This window comes from Solanum lycopersicum, chromosome 9, assembly GCF_036512215.1.
Source record: "Solanum lycopersicum chromosome 9, SLM_r2.1".
NCBI classification, from domain to species: domain Eukaryota; kingdom Viridiplantae; phylum Streptophyta; class Magnoliopsida; order Solanales; family Solanaceae; genus Solanum; species Solanum lycopersicum.
Window position 1 is genome coordinate 66,360,411 of NC_090808.1, and position 22,558 is coordinate 66,382,968.

General features: G+C 35.7%; 1 protein-coding gene across 2 annotated transcripts; it reads left to right on the forward strand.

The window, feature by feature from the left end:
• Window positions 1-1,816: 1,816 nt before the first annotated feature.
• LOC101259079 (putative ion channel POLLUX-like 2) lies at window positions 1,817-19,360 on the forward strand. 2 transcript variants are annotated; one of them, XM_004247640.5, is made up of 24 exons: window positions 1,817-2,158; window positions 3,893-3,969; window positions 4,180-4,298; window positions 5,310-5,596; window positions 5,881-5,952; window positions 7,614-7,698; window positions 7,815-7,913; window positions 7,984-8,138; window positions 8,218-8,322; window positions 9,406-9,492; window positions 10,370-10,454; window positions 10,535-10,682; window positions 11,324-11,400; window positions 11,490-11,570; window positions 12,481-12,672; window positions 12,755-12,868; window positions 15,445-15,537; window positions 15,634-15,760; window positions 15,828-15,904; window positions 16,937-16,984; window positions 17,089-17,158; window positions 17,254-17,327; window positions 18,631-18,741; window positions 18,814-19,360. In XM_004247640.5, exons 1-24 carry the CDS (start codon window positions 2,088-2,090, stop codon window positions 18,901-18,903), a joined length of 2,544 nt encoding a protein of 847 aa, XP_004247688.1. In that variant the 5' UTR covers window positions 1,817-2,087; the 3' UTR covers window positions 18,904-19,360. The 2 variants fall into 2 exon arrangements, with proteins under 2 accessions (XP_004247688.1, XP_025888606.1); XM_026032821.2 differs by having other exon boundaries at window positions 1,862-2,158; window positions 7,623-7,698.
• Window positions 19,361-22,558: the final 3,198 nt, after the last annotated feature.

Sequence of the window (22,558 nt, forward strand, 5' to 3'; positions counted from 1 at the left end):
AGTTATTCAATCTTATGGTTGTATGATGTTATTCATATTATTTTCTTTATCTCATAATCTTCTTATGTCATACATTGCTTTTGGTATATTTTTACTTTAGGAGTCTATTAGAAAAAACTTATCTTTTTTTTTTTTAATACAGTGATAAAATTTGTGCATTTTAGATTTTATTCATGAGATTACATTAAATATATTAATTTTGTCTTCATATAATACACTGTTCACTCACCTAATTATTGAAATTATGTATTTCTTCGCTGATTCTATTTAATTGCAGACATCGTTCAAGAAATATTTGTGTGACGATAGAATTTTTAAAATTTGTGATTTTAGACCTGGAATCATATTTCTGTGATATTATAAAGTTGACATCAAAGGTAAAATAAGAATTTAAGTCAACTGAATTTTAAAAAATTGTAATTCTTTTTTAAGAGACTAATAAGAAAATAAAAACCACATAAATTGAATAAGAACATCAATTATATATACCTAATTAGCCAAAAAAAATTTGAAAATGACAAGGCCAATTTAAAAATAAAGAAAATATCCAATTATCCACGAATAAAATTGTTATTTGTTTTAGCTTTAGTTAGAACTTTGATATATGAGTACATCAAATATTAAATTTGATATTTAACTTTAAGTATTAACATAATTTTTTATTTTTCAACTTATAGTATAATCTGATGTTTCATTTACTTTGTATCTTACTATTGCTGTCAAATTTTCATACAACTTTGAATCCTTGCGAGCTATATACAAAAAAACATTTTTTTCACCCTATAATAAGGTACACATATATTTTGTTTTTGTTTTTTTTTCAAACTTACACTTTCAAAAACTACATCGATATATTCTTTTTGTGGCAAATAAATTTTAGAATTATAATATTTCAACTTTTCAATATACTTAGATATTTTTGATAATCATGACAAATATGATATTTAAGAAATATACTTTTTATATTCCTTTTTAAATGTTACCAAAAAAGAGTCTTGATATTTTCAGAAAAAATAAAATTAAAAGAACCGTACATAATGCATTCATATTTTTCCACCTTTTATGATACTCATAAAAACATCCCACGTTCGAAGTCCAAATATATCGATGAGCAGGAACTGCTAAATTCCAATGCTATGTCTATTCCGTATTGGTCGATTCGATTTAGTTGTTATTGATTTGTAAATATATTAAATAATAATTGTAGAATCAATAACATATAAACTTATTAATTATTGATTTTTATCAGTTTAATCGTTAAGATTTGATAAAAAATTATTAAAAAACACTTACAAATAATGTGATAAATCAAAAGAATAGTGTATATGAGTTGACAAATTGCACTTAGGCAAAAACAAACACCATCCTATGCTAAAATAACTAAGAGTTTGAAACCATCAGAAATAAAAGTATGAAAATCTAAGTGAAGAACTTTATATATCGATATTCGATTATCAAATTAACCTATAAGAAAATCAATGTTAAGTATCATTATGCCGATAATAAAAAGAATTAAAATCATTACTAAAATCGTTAAATTAATAACTCATTATCGATAAATCAATAACTTTTTGTCTATTCGAGTTGTCGATTTCAATTTAGTTTTGGATAACTCTAGCACTATATTTTATTTCCTTTCTAAGTATTTCTTATAATGTTTATTCCTTTTAAATTATTTTTCAACATCAAAAATATAAATATAATAATTAAAAATCGTATAAAAGTTAAGGTTAATCATTAAAATTGCATTAAGAATGTAATTTCAGAATCATGAGATCTTAGATTTAAATTGGAGCACAAATAAAAACTATCAAACAATTATAAAATTAAATCGAGGTGTATCCGAACTTTCATATTTTTTAACCATTTGTCAAATTAATCAAAAAACATTACTCCTTGCCAATATCTTTTTCCCTTTTTTTTTCTTTTTCTTTTCACATTCCATAATTATATTCGTAGAGTGCATTTCTTATATTAGAATCTTGAAAAAAATTTCGTGGAAAACTATGTATTTAATCTCTTCATTCTCTGCAATTCTTCAAAGGGTCATCACATAATTTTGAGGGAAGAAAAGGGGTTACAGAAAAATGCTTCAATTGCATTGCCCATCACTTCCATTACTGAATCCAAGAATTTATCAGATTTCTCCTTCTAAGAGGTTTGTTTGTTTCTATTATGTTTCTCATGAATATATTTTGTATTGTGTGGTTAGTGTGAATATAATTTCGAAGTTGAAAATTGAAAATTTGAGTTTTCGAAGTTGTGTTTGGACAAGCATTTTTGTAACACTTTTAGAATTACTTGGAAAAATTTGAACTTTTTTGAGTGGAAGTGAAATTTCACTCAAGAACTGAGTGCGGTCTGGTTTTTGGGAATTTGAAGATGTTTTGTAGAAAATTTTTCAAAATCTAATCAAATTTCATGGCTAATCAGCAAAATCTATGGTGAAATGCTAGACACTTGAAAGTTCAGTTCTTGCTCTTGGGTGTGTTGAGTTATTGTAAGCTTGGATTGCATCTATGTGTAGTTTCTGAAGTTCTAATTGCATAAATCTTATTGTAAAAAAAAGAAATACATAAGTTTATATGCTGAAGTTGACTACTTTAATCAAATATATTATAATCCTGTGTACCATATACTTGTGATGACATACAGTGAACTATAAAGATTGAATGAACATAACATGGATTTTGTGCAAATCTGAGATTTGGGATTTTATCTTCGAATTGAATATTCTATTAAAACAGAAGTAATTCATCATCATTCGGATAGGATCAAACTAAGTCAGTTATCTTACAACCCGAATGATTGGGGGGAGAGTGCTAGTCTAACTGCTGGTACGGTTATGCTAATAGACAGAGGATTTTCCAGTCCCGGAATAAGAAAGTCATTATGTTAGGACTAGTGGTATGGGATTAACTAGAAATCCTGCTAATATCTTGCATCACTTAACCACTTTGGCTCTGCTGTTTCGTCCATCTTCACAGATATGGCCAAGGCATATTGCAATGTGCATTTATTACCAACTCCTGTAAACAGAATAGTTAGTGTTGGACAATCTTCCAATTCAGTTAGTCACATATCTTGTTGTCTTCAAAGTAGAATACCACTTCCGAATCTCAAGGCATAGTCCGCCGATTATATTCCTTGAAATAGATGAACTGTGTTCTAAGGTGGAAGAAACAGCTGCAATACTTGATTTGTTCAGTGCAAAAGGTTGACTGTTGTAAGTCTCTTTATTCTCAATGTTCTGTGTATTTAAAATTTAACAAAGCTGTTATAATCCAGACTACCGGTGTCTAGAATATCCCACTCTATCTCTGTTATAATCCAGACTACCGGTGTCTAGAAATACTGGATCTTGGTCTCGTGTAGTGCTATACCAGCCTCTTTTCCTCCAAAATGTTGCATCTTTCTGATTTAACAAATTTGAGGAAACAGTAGATACACAATTTTGTATTGGATATTCTAATGTGACAGTTCAGAATGGGTAAACTTAAACAGTGGTTGAATATCTCTAAGGGTCTCTTCAAATAGTATGTGATTATGGTTGGTTGTATTAAATCAGGGAAAGCTTAATTGAATGCATAAGCTCAGATATTTGTGCTGACAGTGGTGGAGCCAGAATTATCCGTAAGGGGGTTCAAAAATTGAAGAAACAGACACATGAAGTAGTCGAAGGGGGTTCGACATCTACTACATATACCTAAAAAAATATTTTAACCATGTAAAAATAATATTTTACGCCGAAGGGCCCCCTAATGACAATGTGGCTCCGTCAGTGTTTGTGCATAGGGCTGCTAAGCCTTGCAGCTACAGCCTAAAATATTCACGTGATATAGAACTTATCCTTTTTGCATAATGTTTTAACTAAAGCTGTTTCATTTTCCAGGAAGGCATTGGCTTGTCCCTGTCGGAGAAACCATGCTTCTACTTTTTACATGAATGACTGGTTGGCCAAAAGTAAAGGTGAGTACCTTGATAGTTTATTTTCAATGCTGTATGAGTATTTATGCCAAAAATAAGCTCCAATGCAGCTGAAGCTCATGAAAGCTGATAATTCATCATTATGTCTTTAAGAACCTTGATGTACTGGTGGATGGTGGTCCATTGAGATCCTATCCTCCTCCTCCTTTTTGGAACTGCATCCTGGTAATGCTTGTTACTCTTTTCAACCAGGAAACCTGCCAAGCATTCAACAGAAGACATGCAGACAGTTAAGTTCCCCAGGAAACATGGATATCAGGGAAAATTTGAATCATCAGCCATTGAAGATTTATTTGAAGAATATTTCTCAGGTTTCAATGCCTCTTGGCACTAACTGTACATTAGTTTCAGTTTAAAACAGAATATTTTCAGGATTCTATAATACATAATATTTAAATCTTTAGATTTAGTGCCGTGTTATTTCGCCCATGTATGATATAATTTAATGGTTCTGCTACTTATCAAGAAAAAGAATTCAGTTGTTTGGGCAGGGCCATGTCAGATTTCTCTCAAGTTTGTTGCTTTTGCTCCTGCTTCTGAATTGTTTACTGAAGGCAAAATAACATCTCTCAGCATTATAGTATTTCCGCCTAAGTTTTGGAAGTTGGTCTTAACAATAATGAAGATAAGCAACTGAATTTGATGGTTGTCCATAAGAAACGTAGTCATACATATTTTCCTTGGACCCTTCTTAGAATTTCATGATATGCCTCTGATTCAGTTAAAACCTTGAATCTGAAGTTTGAGCACCTTCAGCGATCTGGAGGAAATTAGTCCATCATAGTACAGGGTAAACTCCATTTTTCAATGAAATAAATATTTGGATGCTATGTTAGTTCTGTAAATATGACACTGCAGCCAGTATATTGGAAAATCTTTACTTCTAGATTATGCCATCTTTGTCTCAAAAGAACTGATGTTGGTGTCAAATTCTTCAGTTGTTTAGTATAATATTTTAGAAGACCCTGACTTGTTTGTGACTGAGGCTTAGTTGTTTAATGTAATATTATAAAAGTCTGATGAGGAAAAGCTGAATATCAAGTTGTAAGGTTGGTTCTTGATAATGTTAACTTCTGCTCCATATTGGAGCCATTGGAATTATACAACTACCTCTTTACTTCTATTGTTTCAGCTGATTCCACTTCCATTATACCAAGAAATTTTTCCATTCTGTATCCTGTTGAGATGCAATTTTCTGACCAACTTTGTGCCAGTTCTTCTATAACCAATTTCTGTAATGTCGAAATTTTAATTGGGAACTCTCAAAGGTAGATCGGTCATATCATGTAAATATTTACTAATAAGAATGTCTACATGTGCAGGACTTCCCAGCTAAAATCGTAATAGCTTCGTTGGCATCTTATTTCCTGTATAAATTGAAACTTCTAAATCTTATTGGTAAGAAGATGGGGATGATCGAAGAGTTATCCTTCTTTGTGACTCGAACATCAGGAGCTCAAAGTTTCCCTTTTGCTTGTCTTTCTAAGCCCGTGAATAATCCAGTACCACTTCAGTTGGATGTGTCCTTTCCTTCACTGAAAGACATTAAATGGAGTTTATCACGGTTAATATATTTGTTCAACATACAACTAGAGAAAAATGTTGCCATGTAAGTAGCCAATTATACTCCTTTGTAGTAGGTTACCTTTCTATTTCTCTTTCTCAATGACTTAGCTCAGTGATGGGTGCAGAAATGACATCATGGAACATCCTAGAGACAGAATAAAAGTTTGCTTTGTAAAAATTAACCATAGGTGGCTTGAATCAGGAAACTCCTACTCGTTACTTCTTTAATTTGTTCTGGACCTGAATCAGAACTTTTAACTTTTCAAGTAGAAGGCCTTATTTGGATATTTCCGGAGAGATGTGAATCATCTATTCCATTTTGTGCAGGTTTTTTGTTGTGCTTTTGGTATCATGCTTCTCATTTGTGATGATTGGTGGTTTTCTGTTCTATAAATTCAGGTAAACTCTTCCAGACATGATGTTCAGTATACTTATTTGTGCTAATGTGTCTACAAATGTATAAAACTATAAGTAGATCTGATTTCTCGTTACAAATGATGAGTAAGCCCCCCTTGTATTAATATCCAAAGATCTTCTTAAAGCGCATTCTTTAGCAGAAGCATTTTGTAGATTTATCTTACCTTTGTTACCAGAATACCTATTGTAGAGGTCATTAGTTTTTCAGTTGCTGAAGAACTAGTTATCTCTATTGAATTGCGTAACCACCTCAGCTAATAATCTAATCTGGTAGATAGGGTATATTTTATTTTATTTATTTCGGGTCTTGTGGCATACCCCTCACACATAGGTGTGATTCCTTGGGCAAGCACACACAGATATTTTTGTTGATGGATGGAACTGAAACTGGAACAATGACCTCTTCTTGCTTTGATACCATGTCGAATTGGGTGAAGCGCAGTAGCTAAAAAGTGAAGTGCTGCTGAGCAAACACTTCTATTGTTGGTTTTAGGTCTGCAACCGTTTTCAATATGTCTAGTAAAACAAGCCATATATTCTATCAGCTAATGGTGAAAACATGTCCTATATGCTCTCAGTTAGCTACTATCAACTAATAATGACCACTTTAAGAAAGTTGAAAGTTCTTTAGGTTGTTGAATAAAATAAATACTATCTGGATTTTTAATTGCACCATACGTACAAAGCCTAGCTATGTTCCATGGACTCTTCAAAATTCCTTCGCATCCGTGCCGACACAACATGGGTATGAATGTGGGTTCTATACCAGATTTGGTCTTCTCTTGAGTACTTTAACCACATTCTATGACGGAGAGAGAAGTATAAATTGATTTGGTGTATGGTTTGATTTTTGGGTTTATGTCGTATGTATAGAGAGAGTTATTTTAAGTATGAGAATGCTTTTCTATTACGCGAGATAAGAATAAAATATTGGTCTTTATAACAATGAAGTTTTATTAGTTTTATTTCAATAATTTATGACTAATCAAAAATACATACTGTAAAATGTTGTAATATGCATTTATTGTCCGTATCACAGAACCCGTATCCGTACTCGGATCCATACCCTTGAATACTAAATTTATATGATGATGAATCCAACCTTTAGATCCGCACCCTGATCAGATACCTGTACCTAAGTCTGAGCAACATAGAAGCCAAGCTTAAGTTTATTTCAAGTTCCAATGTGGTTTTAACCCATGATAAATCGACTTGCATGTTTATTTGGTTTCAGTTATGCTATTCTCCCGTCAGTCATGTTACTTTTCTTGTGATCTTATTCTCCTTGCTTTCCCTCTCCTTTTTTTTCTTTCCTTTTTTTTCCGTATTGCTGAAACCGCTGTAGTGTATTAGGAATCTTTTTCAATTTCACTTTCCCTTTTATGAAATATGGCAAAATTTGGTGGTTTTGTTGCTTTCAGATTTAAAGTAACATTTTTGGATATGATCTTTATTTTTATCCATCGAAGTTTTATCACTTGCTTTCATTGTGTGTGTCACTATATTATCGCGTCTCATATTGTTTTTGATAGTGAATTTTGTTGAAGCCTTACATGAAAAGTTATTCATATTTCAATTTTCTTCTCCAGCTGTTTCCCTATCCACATGTTTGTTTGCTGATATGGATATTTTTCATCATGAAGAAAACGCAGGGGTAATGCTTACTCTTTGGAGGACTGCTTATGGGAGGCCTGGGCATGCCTCTGTTCATCATCTACTCACCTGAAAGTGTGGTTTATCTTTATCACATTTGATTTTGTTGATAAAATGTAATCTTCTTACTGATTAGCAATATTTAGATCATAACAATTATCATTACTGAAAGGACTTGCATTTGACTGCAGCAAAGAACAAGAGTTGAACGTGTAATAGGATTCATCCTCGCCATATGGGGCATACTGTTTTACTCTCGCCTATTGAGCACCATGACTGAACAGTTTAGGGTAAGCTCTTGAAAAATGCTACATTCAAGCTTAATATCAACAGTCAGTCCCCTGACAAGCACTTCGACAGAATAATATGCAAAGACTCAGAGAAGGAGCACAAATGCAAGTGTTGGAGACTGATCATATTATAATTTGTGGAGTTAACAGTCATCTGAACTTTATACTAAAGCAGCTAAATAAGTACCACGAATTTGCTGTTCGCTTAGGTACTGCCACTGCCAGGTAATATTATTGCTCACAGTTCACCGTACAAAATATGCATTGTGCTGCCAATATTACAAGTAGAGTTACCTGTTTGCAGGCGGCAGAGAATTCTTCTGCTATCTGATCTTCCACGAAAGCAAATGGACAAAATATCTGACAACATCACCAAAGATCTCAATCACATTGATGTCTTTACTAAAAGGTCAGTCTCACTTCATAAAGAAAAATATGTAAGGTTGCAGAGGTCTGGGAATCTCTATAGACGATCAAACAAGTCCTAGTAAAGCTGCTTCATTAGTTATATAGATTGCCTGTGCCTAGTGAAGCTACTCCATTAATTATATAGATTTCCTTTGCGTATGTTCTCTATAATAAGAAAAAAATCCAGCTCCAGGTAGGAAAAGAGAATAAGGGGAATATCATAGAAGATTCTTCCTTGAACAAAGATGTATGTGCTACAGCTATAAATCCTTACCTTTTTCACAGAATTGAAGTGCTACATTTGCTGTTCCAAATCCATTTTGTTGAACTGCTTAGATGGAATACATGTTTTGGCTTGGTGCCTCTTTGTAAAATGCGCTCTTTTGTACTGTCTAGTACTGTCTCTTAAAACTAGTACTGTCTAGAGAGGGTCAGCACTTGTTTATTTAATCTTATTAGATTTTGAAGTTACTCTCTCTTGTATGGGTTCTTTTCCCATGAGCTAATCAAATCACTGTATTTGATTATGGGTGGCTACTTCATTGAGGTTCTTTGAAACCTTATTGAATATTAATCTACATCTCATTCAAAAAGCTTAACTGTTTTTTTCCCACTTCAAATGAATAAGATTGACTTTTTCATAAAAAGCAGTCAATACTCCCAAAACTTGATTTCATGATTAGCATTGAACAATATCATGTTTTATTACTCTAGTCCTGTTAATTATCAAATTCAAGCCTGAGACTTGATATGGGTGGCTGAGATACATATTTCCGTAGCGGATGCTGGTCCAGTCTTACTCCAGAACATGGTGTATGCATCTATCTCCCTCACTTTGAAGAGAGAGAGGCAGTTAAAATTCCTCTAACTTGTATATATTGCTAATGGTCAAAACTTCAAGTGATCGTAGTTTGGATTTCCAAGAGGGTTTTGTTGTGCTGTGCAGGATCACATAAGTTGACATAGGCCTGGGGTTCATAGGCCTCAGTCTGTCCATGTTTCCTTGGCTATTGTTTGATCAAATTGAAGTTGCTGTAGTTTCAGTTGCCTTTAATCTAATTTTTTCATACATTTTTTCCAACAGTTGCAGTTTAAGTATGACAAAATCATTTGAAAGAGCTGCAGCAAATAAGGCACGTGCCGTTGTAATACTTCCAGCAAAGGGAAGTAGGTAGGTGATTTGTTTTACCTTGCGCACATTACAAACTAATTTCCCGTATCAATTTTCTTGTTCTTTAGTTCTCTTCAAATGGTAAGTGGTCAAAGGGATAGAAGACAGTTTCTAGTTGAGCTTTCTAAATACTACTATCACTTCTATGATTAATTTATCCTCACATAGACATGGGAGCACCACTCTCTCCAACTTAAAAAATTCTATTGACATCATGAACTTCAGGAAATTTTATTCTTGAGTTTTGATAGTTTTTCCTAGTTTTGGTTCAATATTTGGAAAATAACAAGCAAACTTAATATCAAATTCATCACATTAGCAGCTGGTTAAAGTATAACATTCACTTGAAGAGGCTAATTGTATTCCTTTATCCTAAGTTATATGTTATAATTGGACTATAAGATCAGTGAAGCATTTACTGTATGTAATTTAAAAAATACCGCGTTTTCAAATAAGTTAAACTTGCAGATTAAAGTTTCAGTGTGGTTAGTTGTTGTCAGTTATGATCTATATTGATTGAATCAGTATGCATATGATTATGAAAATGATCTCTGAAAAAGAGTTGTTGTAACTTGTAAGCCATATACAGAATATGTGGAAATAATACAACACACTAAACTATGCCACATAAACTCAATATGTTATCTGCAACTTCAGTGCTTAAGTCTAGACCTTATGAAAGGCCCTATCCCCTGACGCCAGGGGACATGTATGCGATTTGGTCTCTGGTTATTGCCAGTAGTTTCATGCACGGTTCCCCGAGTCTTTTGATGTCTACACTTCCCTAATTATAAATTAATGGCAGTATCTTCAATTTGAATTTTGTGTTTGTGCTTTCTTCTTAGTTTCTTATTTGCGATGTTCTTGATTTGATTAGGTATGAGGTCGACACAGATGCATTTCTCTCAGTACTAGCCCTTCAACCCCTTCCAGAAATGATCTCTGTGCCCACCATAGTTGAGGTATGTTTCTTTGGAGGAGTACTTTAAACGTTTCGAATCATCATTTATAAGTTAGTGACTCCTTCCCAGATTTCTTTCAGGTTTCGAGCTCCAACACATGTGAACTCTTAAAGTCAATTTCAGGATTGAGAGTGGAACCTGTTCAGAATGTCGCATCAAAGTTGTTTGTTCAATGTTCTCGCCAAAAGGGACTCATTAAAATATACAAACACTTGCTTAATTATCGAAGTAATATACTGTTTCTCAGTTAAATCATTTTTGTTTCATGAGTTATTTTGTTGAATACATAATCTGAAAGGGAAGATTTGGCAGGTATCTCATTGTCTTCCATTGTTTTAAGTGCTGCATTCTGATAACGGTCTCAAATGCATTTAATTTTTGTCCAAAACTGGATCATCCACTGGTGGAGTGGTAAACCTGAGTAAAATATCATGCCGTGTGTTAGGTTATGATGGCTAGATAGCTTCTTTTACTTCATCTACCTGTAACCATTTGTACTAAAATCAACTTCAGTTTGATTGTGTCTTTTGTTCTGTCTGGTAAAGAGCTAAGTTCTTTAAGACATTATGAATTCTGTGGTCCACAACCTTGACATCCCGTGCTTAATTCAAAGCACTAGTGTCTTCTTAAGTTTCTCAAAGTTCTCAGTGAACCGGAAGTCTGCTCTGTCCTTAATTGTGGGATAACACTTCAAGTCTGAAATGTCTGGTCGTTGAAGTTTTTCCTTCATATATTATGTTGCTTTTTTGCATAAAATCATGTCATACATCTTTCGATATCCTGATAGTGAAATTATCACAACAATGTACATAAATTTGTTTTCATGATTGGACACATTTTTCTAAGAAGAGCATGGTTTCATCTTGCAGAGAACGTATTCAATCTTTGCAGTTTCCCTCACCTGGTGGGATTAAAGTATAAGCAATTAAGACGTGGCTTCCAAGAGGTAGTCTATTTGACTAGAATGGTTTTAACTAGCGATTTCCTTAAACTTGTAGATCTTGGAAGTCATATTCGATTCTGCTTTTCTTTCAGGCTGTTGTTTGTGGTCTCTACCGACAAGGGAAGATAAATTTCCATCCAAGGGATGAAGAAGTTTTGGAAGAAGCTGATAAAGTATGTTCAACATTAAATATTGCAGTTGTGTCACCCATATGAATAAAATAATCCAACTGTAGATGTTAAATTAACTTGGACTATCTCTGCAGAGAAACAAAAATTTATACACTAGCTTCTTTTGGGGACCTAGTTTGTGAAAGTATAATGATACACACAATACACTGATTTTATACTGATCTATTATTCTGCGTCAGTCCTTTAAAAATATTGTATGCTTATATTGATTTGTAAACTGTACATCTATTATAAGCCATCGTACATTATTCTCAAGTAGAAGAAAGAAATATTAACTAGAAGGATTGATGGAACTAGGTGAGATGAACCCTTAGACAGGTATTTATTGCTTTCATTATTTCCATTGTAATGAATATATTTCTACAGTTTTAAGCTTTTGATGATTTATCAGATTGAATGTGAAGTGGATTCATTTCTGCCAATAATGCCTTGCGTTTGGTCTTCCTGTGGACATCTTCATCTACCCTAGATCATGTATAAATGAGAGGATAATAATAATCAGTGGCTTGTTATACCTTTTACTTCGGTCTTAATGAAATCATCAGTTTTAGGTAAAGGATCAAGAACAATTATAAGGAGTAAAAAGTGTTACAGCACTAAGTCATTCCATGGGACATCCACAGCTCCTTTCTGGCTCCAATGATTACTATCTTTCTGTTCCGGTGTGGAGATCAGGGAGTTGAGCATATGATACTAGTTGCAGTGTCACCATTATAGTGCCGGAGCAGGAATTTTATGTACTCACTTTGTTTTATAATTGACTCGTTCATACAATGTTGTGTATGTTCTCATCTGGAAGTTCTGAAAAATGAACGAAGTTCAAATATTTTTTTGCTATAGTCCCCTAATTTAGTTTACTTGCATGTTGATTCTTTCACTTTGAATCATACAGGTATTGTTTATTGGACCTGTTCATGGTAAAAAAAGGCCGCAGCTGGCATACTCAAATATTTCTGATGAAAGTGACAATGCCATAAATGATTCTCACACTGTAGAAAAGAATGGACAATTCAGGAGTAGTACGTTGGAGATAACCAAAGCACGTCTTGAGAATATAGTGAAACGAACAAAATCAGGCTCTAAGGTATAACATATTAGAAATGCTTTGCACCTGCCACCTTCATTGCTGAGTATTTTAGCTAACTCTGTAAGTATCTAAATTTCAGGCATCTGATTGGTGTCCGGGACCTAAAGAATGCATATTAATGCTGGGATGGAGGGCTGATATTGTGGAAATGATTGAAGAATATGATAATTATCTGGGACCTGGCAGCACACTGGTAAGTCATGCTCTTCTGGAAGACCTCCATCTCTAACCTCTACACTATAGGCGGAGATAATTGGATGTTTAACTTCTTAATTTGTTATGGGGTAACACACATTTCTTGATTCATCATGACATCTATCAGTATTTCTGAGATTCATGACAAGGAAAAATCAAGTTGTCAAACTCAAAAGGGGTACAATGTAAAATGCAACTGAAAGGCTTGGTTCTAAAGTTGTGGGTTGTTTTGGATTTTTTTTTCTTTCCAAGTAGATCCAACGGATTGACACAAAAAATAACATGATTCTGTCAGCCCTTTCTAAACCATATTGCTTTTTAAATGAATTATTTGACAACACTGCTGTAGTATGAAGAGAGGTGATTTATGGATCACATTTCAGGAAGATAATCCAGAGGAGGTTTCTTTCATTCAAGGTTATCTAATGTTAACAGATTATATTACCTTCCAATTGATTTTGAGTGTGAAATATTGTTCATAAAAGTTTCTAGTTCATTGAAATAGTTGATTTGATTTCTTCCTGATGAAAAGATGCTATTAATTTATTCATGTGGATCTTTGGCTGATTGTGAAATGTCTCTTCGAAATCAAGAGAAGTGGTAAAATGTAGAATATTCGTCTGTTAAGTACTTTCAAGAGAATCGAAGTCCTAATACATACTTAAATCGGTTCAAATATTTCACGTAGCCACCTGAACAAAGCCTACAACCTGTTGAACACTTGATCTATGCTCAAACATGCCTATTAGATGCATGTGGCTAACTTGGTACATAGTATGGATATCACATACATTAAGCACGTGAATGCATTGAAAATGAGCTGCCATGGATTATTTTCATCCTCATCTAATTCTTTTCTCATCTCTCATCTCAAAGCAAGACCCATCCCCCAACATTTTTCTCCTTAAATCTCACCAACAAACCACCACAGCCACCTGTTCTCCCATGAAACAGAAACCAACACCTCACCACTACCATTACAGACCACAAACGACCTTGCTACCACCAGCTTTCTTCTCCTCTAGCTTCTCTTGGGAAACAAATAAGTAATCAGTGACCCAACACCTCATCTACCCCATGGATCCCTTTTTCTAAACTATCCAACAATCTGCCATCCTTGAATTCTATATCCAACTCTTAGTTCTACTGTCCAAGTTTCCCTGGAAATGGACAGCTTCCGCCACACTTAATTCTGTTAGCACCTTCTTTGCAGCATATGAACCCGCCATCATCTTTACCTCGAAAGTCTGTGGGAAGTTTCTCTAGTTGTGTTTAGGATGAAGGGGTATTTCCTATCAAGCACACAGGCATAGTTGATCAGGATGTTGACTGGTGATTGAAAAGTTGATTCAGCCTTGTCGAAAGAGACTTCACTTTATCTTGGTCGGAGATATTGAAGTGGGAAGCTTTGGACTTGGTATAGAGCTGATGAGTGGCGACCTCTTCTTTGCCATGGTTGCAAAAAAAACAATGATTTCTAGAAAAAGGAGAGGAAAAGGAATTTTGTAGACAGACACCAAAGAGAGTGAAGATCATGCAAAGATATGTCAGTGAAGGGAGAGAGGGTTGGAAGGGGAGAAGAAATTGGGGAGTTTGAGCCATGGCATCAATGGCATTGTAGGGAGAAATCAATGGAGCTGAAAAGAGTGGGTTGGAAGGGGAGAGTAGGGAAAAAAACTCTCTTCTTTTTCTTAAATTATTTGGGATAAAGAGCCACATGTCTTTTCTCTTTGGGTTCTTTGCCATGTCTCTAGTGTGTGAACTTCACACTTTATTTTCTTGACTGTTTCAGCAATCTGTCTAATGATGCAGTTAGAGCAATGGTCAAGTGTTCAATAGGCAAGAGCTTAGTTTAGGTGGCTGGATGAAAAATTCTGATAACTTCAGTTGTATAAGCTATTTTTGATGGTCATGTCAGAATGATTAGAATCCTTAGGCAGTGTAGCATGGTGCACAAAGCATCTGGCGTTAGCAGGGGAAGGGGAAGAGGAGCGCACCTTAAGGGATATGATGTAGACATCTTACCCTAGAATCCTTTGAAAAATGAAATTGTTATATTTGTTGAAGTGTGCGGCCATCTAATCTCAAAGCTTACATAGCTAGAGAGCAACTTCTTATTTTCTCAATTACATTCTCAACACGCCCTTCTTATTTTTGTTTTAATGAAGTGAGTAGAATTCTATTAAAAGGCGTCAAGAAGATGAAAAAAATTACTAGGAATAGAAGGAGTTACTCTGTTACACTATCTAGTCTATAACTAAAGAGCAAACTCCATCCAGAAACTGTCCACAACTAGAATCTTATTGTTAGGTTCTATGTAAATTTTATTTTGTGCATAGCAGGGATTTTGGATTCTTTGTAATATGCCTTTTCAATGGTTTAGTGTTTTTTGAATATTATAACATGTTACTAGTCTCAAGGAAATGTCTTACTTCTAAAACGCAGCAGTTATAGATTAGCATCTGAATTTATCACCATATCTTTACAATTTATGACTGAGGGACTGTAGATTTGCTTACTACTAGACTAAGTCTTCTTATGTATCCTTTTGTTTCGCATCCCATAAACTTGTAGGAGGTGTTATCAGATGTCCCAATGGATGATAGACATACAGCTAGCCGACTTGCTGGCCAGGGAAAGCTTAAAAATGTTCGAGTCTCTCATAGGGTATTTCTGAGTTCTGACTCATTATCTTATGTTGATTACCTGGATTAGATTTGGAACTGTCCATCTTAATCTATCCATATTCATAATATTTTACAGATTGGAAGCCCAATGGACTATGACATGCTGACGGACACCATTGCAAACATTCAAAAATCATTTAAACAAGGCGAAGAATTTCCGTTCTCTATAGTCGTAATATCTGATAGAGAATGGTTACTTGGAGGTAGCAAAATGGTGTTATCTTATATGGGATATAGACGCACATTTAAATTTGTATCTCATTTCTCCAGATGCATCCAAGGCAGACAAGCAATCTGTATATTCTCTCCTCCTTGCTGAAAACATCTGCAACAAGCTTGGCGTGAAGGTATTTGTTCAAAATATGTCTGTCTTAACAAATCTAATTTCGTATCTTGGATGCGCCTCCTCCCTCTATTCCTTTTACAAATCAGAAACAAGTTTCAAGTGCTTGTAATTATGCAGAGAGATTGATGGGAGATTTTGGACATGCATGAACAACGGGGTTTTAGGAATAGTAAAACATGATATATTGTACTGGGATTTTGGGGGGGGGGGGGGGGGGACCACGGTTTAACTACTTTTTTTGCCCTGTACTAAATTTTTGTATCGCGTGGTGCAGTCGCAAACAATTAGAAATGTAAACTATGCCTTCTGTGAAAATAAGGAGAAGAAAAAACCAATCTGGTGCACGAAGCATATCCGGTGTTCATGTAGGATCCACACACCTCAAGGGAGTGTGATCTAGGCAACCTACCTTGATGCAAAATCAGTGGTTGATTCCATTGTTCGAACCCATGGCCAGGTCACATGGAGACAACTTTACCGTCGCTTCTAGGCTCCCTTCTTTGGAAATAAGAACAGAGACTAATTTAGATAGCTATCTGTGCCAATCTATAATTTTTTATATTCATTAAAATCCTTAAATGAAAAGGGATAGAAGATTTACTCTGAGTTTTTGTTCTGTTCACTTCGTTGGTGGTATCTTAAAACCCAAAGAAAACAATTTCATTTACTTGCATCATAGAGTTTGTACCGCCTTAGTGATTTCAAGATGCATGTTATAAGTTGTAACCTTCAACATCATAAATGTATCTACCAACCTTCTTTGACAAAGTAACAATCTCTTACATAAGCTTTACAACATTGCCGTTGTTGCCTGTGCTTGCATCTATGACCTGAGAAAGCACATATAAAAACTTAAATGCTACTATATAATGGTTTGGGTGCTGCTCAAATCTTCTGATCAGGGTATCCTGATGTTTGAAGAAAACTTTCTTATTTCATCACTATTCCTGTATCTTTTTTCCTTGGGAAATTATCGATAACTCTACTGATTGGTTTGATATTCTGCTTTGCGGAATCAATGATCAAATTGCAGGTACAAAATCTTGTTGCAGAGATTGTTGATTCCAAATTGGGTAAACAGGTGTTTGTTTCTAACAAAGACTGTTCTTGGTTAATTTAAATGAATTTGTTAGTCATGACTTTGTTTTCTCGAGTTGTGGAGTTTTGATGGCATGTGCTCTCCAGATTACAAGAATCAGGCCTTCCCTCACGTACATTGCTTCAGAGGAAGTAATGAGTCTTGTGACTGCTCAAGGTTTCAAATATTCCCTTACAAAGGCCAAATAGATTCTTCTTAGTGAGGTTTGAAGTGATTCCTGAATTATGTTTTTTGGTTTGTTTTTGTCACAGTTGCAGAAAATAGCGAATTGAATGAGGTTTGGAAAGATATTTTGAATGTCGATGGAGATGAAATATATGTTAAGGTAATAATTTGCCTTTTTAAATATAGAAGGTGTGAAAATGGACAAAGAAAGTTGGCTTCTAAAATAAGATTATTGTCAATTATCTTGAACCTCATGTATTGAACCTTTATATAAGCTTCACCTCTCTGCGTCTAATCTAGTTCATGAAGGAATTGGCATGTGTTTCCACTTTCCTGTAATGATGCATGTAAACCAACTAGCGATTGTTTCAATGGTGCACTTAACAGGCATAGCTTGTTGGTTATTTAATTGATCTATGCTTCATTTGCCAAAAGGTGTGAATATTTGATATATAAGTATATGAACGACAGAACGAGTTGTGACAAGTGTGAGAACAAGGAGTTTTTGCATTGAGTGCATACATGTTTACCCTAGTTATAGATGAGATATTTAATAGTACCCATGTTTAGGTCCTATTGTGTATGCTATATGCATAGGATATTGTGTTAACTGATGAAACTAACAAGATGTCAACTAAAAGCTTGACTTATGAACAATCATTCTAGAGAGTGAGAGTTTTATGATAAATAGAAGTAAAATAGACTGTGCTCCGGGAGTTGGCATTAAGACGAGTAAAGCTGATGAGAGATTAGATACGATTGTGGTGCTTAATATAAACAATTCAAATATGAAGGTTCGATGTTTCCCGAGAATGAAATGTTAGATGAAAATGTAAAAGATAGAATTTGAATAGAATGGTAGAAATGAAGAAATGCTTCGAGGGTGTTGAGACACCTGCCAAAGTGAAATACAAGTAGTGTACTGTTGTTTAACCAGCGATGTTATATTAGAGTGATGAAAGAATAGTGTTTATTTGTTGTACCAGACTCGCCAATGATGGTGAATGGGCAATACATAGAAGTTGCTCCGCTTCCTATGGATTGTTCTATAGCGCTACAATCACGAATTTACGATGCTTGCTCCAAGGTGGAAGAGTGTCAAATTTCGTTTCAGATGTTGCAAACACACAAATAAAACACCTTACTCAGCTGAAGAAGTCACTCCAATCTAGCAAGAAATACCTTACTGATAAAGTAAAGCAAGAGACAGTTGATCCTCTCCTTCTCTACTACCCTTGCGGCCAGAAATAGCTTTTTGAGTTCCTTTTCCCCTTTCTTTCATCTTCCTAATGGTGTTACAAGAATGTCTTCGATAATTATTCTCCTTCTAAGACCTTTTAAGGACGCCACAGGTGATTGTAGAAAGAGAGATGAGTTTGTCGTAGATTAAATTGTGACATGAAACAGAAACTATTAGAGCTGTTGACTTGGTTGTAACTTTTTTCTTCATCCTCCACTTACAGGACATTGGGCTTTACATGAAAGAAGGTGAGAAACCTTCATTTGCTGAACTTTCTGAAAGAGCACATTTGCGAAGAGAAGTTGCTATCGGATATGTGAAGAACAACAAGAAGGTATCGAATCTCGATTTGCTTCTGTAAATAGAACGGACTTCAGAGCTCAACCTAATGCCTCATCCATTGCAGGTTATCAACCCAATCCCGAAATCAGAACCCCTTTCTCTTGAACAGGGTGATAGTCTGATAGTGATATCAGAACTTGAAAACAACTCTTGATTACAGTTCAAGCAAAATAACACAAATAGCACCCTACTTCTTATTACACCAACTACAACGAACGCCATGTTGGATCGCCAGTCTCAGTTCTTGGCTTCTTACAACTGATGAAGAAAAAGAACAAGGAGCAAACATGACAAGGAGATGCGAGTTACTGTAAATACATCAAAGTTACAAATAAAGCAAAGGAAAAATCGTCGATTGAACAGTAGAGTTCTTATTTTTTTTCGTTTTTTTTTTTCCTTCCATCACTGGGTAAGAGGGAAATGAGAACATTTGTTGGTTGAACCATCAACTCAAAATAGAGGTAAGAGTTTTAAGTTCAAGCCAAATCTTGCAAGTTTTTAATACAGACAAATGATACATTATATTTATTCAGTGTACAAAGAAAGATTCATTCTTGATACCTTGTACTGTGTGTGGCAAAATATAAATAAATTTCCCAATTGTATAATAAGTTACGATACGTTATGAAATATTATGGTTGTAACACTCCACTACACCAAAATCATTGAACTTCCACACCTCCCTGATTTCGTTTCGATCTTTTACGATTTTAATGGTTGATGTCATGTTTAAGACAATTATTTAGAGGCATGAAATATGATGCTAAAATTCTTTAAAAGAATGACATTTGTGGTCCATGGGGTATTTGTTGTTGGCTATATCTTCATGTCTTTATACGACTTGGCTCGTTCTTCGATCCCTACCTCTTCCGTCGGCTTGGTCACTATAAATAAATGTTAGCTTTCGGTTCACCTGGAATTACAATAAGTTACGAGTTTGTAAGATTTGCTTACTTATAAACTCAACATTTCTCTTGTTTTTTGTCGATATAGGACTTCTTATCCTCAGTTGGGATACTATAGTTATAACTTACGCCAATATAGTTCATAAGTCGATTCAATTGAAACAATATACCACACATTTATCTTTGTAGTCGGTAATTTAATGAAATGTTTTAAACCAATAGTTCATAGACCAAACTAATATATGTGCATATACAACTAAAAACTGAGAAAAAGTCCATATCTCTTGACTTTGAATAAAGACTTGAAGTCATTTTTGAGTTTTCTCGTGGAGTCGTAATAGTTCCTTATGTTTACAATATTTAAAATTGGGGGTATGCGCGCTTCGGGGCTTGTTTGACCTTGAAAATGGATCGGAATGAACGTGAGGGACAACCGGATGCATAGCCAAGGTCTTGACAGACGTCCACAAAAAATTGACATTTTTTACGACGAAAACTGGATCACCCAAAAAATGGTTTGCTATAGCATACGAAAATCGTCGAAATGGAGGGTATGCGTGCTTCGAGGCTTGTTTGACCCTGAAAATGGGTCGGAATGGCCGTGAAGGACCACCATATGCATAGCCAAGGTCTTGACGGATGTCCACAAAAATTTATGGAATTTTTGACGTCGGAATCCGGATCACCCAAAAAATGGTTTGCTATAGCACACGAAAATCATCGAAATAGAAGTTTGCATGCTTCGGAGCTCGTTTGACCATGAAAATGGGTCGGAATGGCCGTGAGGGCCATCCGGATGCATAGCTAAGGTCTTGACGGACGTCCACAAAATAATTTGGCATTTTTGACATTGAAATCCGGATCACCCCAGAAATGGTTTGTTATAGCACACGCAAAACATCGAAATGAGGGGTATGCGCGCTTTGGGGCTCGTTTCACCTTGAAAATGGGTCGAAATGTCCGTGAGGGACAACCGGATAGACAAGGTCTTGACGGACGTCCACAAAAAATTTTGGCAGTTTTAACGTCGGAATCTGAATCACCCAAAAAATGGTTTATTATAGCACACGAAAATCATCGAAATGGTGGGTATGCATGCTTCGGGGCTCGTTTGATTTTGAAAATGGGTCGGAATGACCGTGAGGGACAACCGGATGCATAGCCAAGGTCTTGAAGGACGTCCATAAAATTTTTTGGCATTTTTAACGTCGAAATCCGGATCAACCATAAAAATGGTTTCCTATAGCACACGAAAATCGTCGAAATAGGGGGCATGCGCGCTTCAGGGCTCGTTACCTTGAATGGCCGTGAGGGCCAACCGGATGCATAGTTAAGGTCTTGAAGGACGTCCACAAAAAATTTTGGAATTTTTGACGTTGGAATTTGGATCACCCAAAAAATGGTTTGCTATAGCACACGAAAATCGTCGAAATGGGGGGTATGCGCGCTTTGAGATTCGTTTGACCTTAAAAATGGGTCGGAATGGCCGTGAGGGCCAATCCGATGCATAGCCAAGGTCTTGACGGACTTCCAAAAAAAATATGGCATTTTTTACGTCTGAATTTGGATCACCCAAAAATGGTTTGATATGACACACGAAAATTATTCAAATGGGGGTATGCGCGCTTCGGGACTCGTTTGACCTTGAAAATGGGTCGGAATGGCTGAGAAGGCCAACCAAATGCATAACCAAGGTCTTGACGGACGTCCACAAAAAAGTTTGACATTTTTTATGTCGGAATCCGAATTACCCAAAAAATGATTTGTTATAGGACACGAAAATCGTCAAAATGGAGGGTATGCGCGCTTCAAGGCTCGTTTAACCTTTAAAATGGGTCGGAATGGCTGTGAGGGCCAACCGAATGCATAACCAAGGTCTTGACGGACGTCCACAAATTTTTTTGACATTTTTAACGTCGGAATCCGGATCACCCAAAAAATAGTTCGCTATATCACACGAAAATCGTCCAAATAGGGGGTAGATGCATAGCCAATGAATTGACGGACGTCCAGTTTGGCATTTTTAACGTCGGAATCCGAATCACCCAAAAATGGTTTGGTATAGCACACGAAAATCATCGAAATGGATGGTATGCGGGCTTCGGGGCTCGTTTGAACTTGAAAATGGGTCGGAATGGACGTGAGGGTCAATCAGATGCATAGTCAAGGTCTTGAAGGACGACCACAAAAAAAATTTGCATTTTTGATGTCGAAATCCGAATCACCAAAAAAATGGTTTGCTATAGCACACGAAAATCGTTGAAATGGGGGAGGGGGGATGCGCGCTTCGGGGCTCGTTTGACCTTGAAAATTGGTCGGAATAGCCGTGAGGGCCAACCGAAGACATAGCCAAGGTCTTGAAAGACGTTCATAAATTTTTTTGGCATTTTTAATGTCGGGATCTGGATCACCCGAAAAATGGTTTGCTATATAGCACACGAAAATCGTTGAAATGAGGGGTATGCGCGCTTCGGGGCTCGTTTGACCTTGAAAATGGGTCGAAATTGCCGTGAGGGACAATCGGATGCATCGCCAAGGTCTTGACGGACGTTCAATTTTTTTTTCCATTTTTGACGTCGGAATCCGGATCACCTAAAAACTAATTTGGTATAGCACACCAAAATCGTCGAAATGGATTGTATGCGGTCTTCGGGGCTCGTTTGACCTTGCAAATGGGTCGGAATAGCCGTGAGGGCCAACTGGATGCATAGACAAGGTCTTGACGGACATCTATAAATTTTTTTGGCATCTTTGACTTCGGAATCCGGATCATCCAAAAAATGGTTTGATATAGCACACCAAAATCATCGAAATGGGGGATATGCGCGCTTCGGAGCTCGTTTGACCTTAAAAATGGGTCGGAATGACCGTGATTGCCAACCAGTGCATAGCAAAAATCCTGAT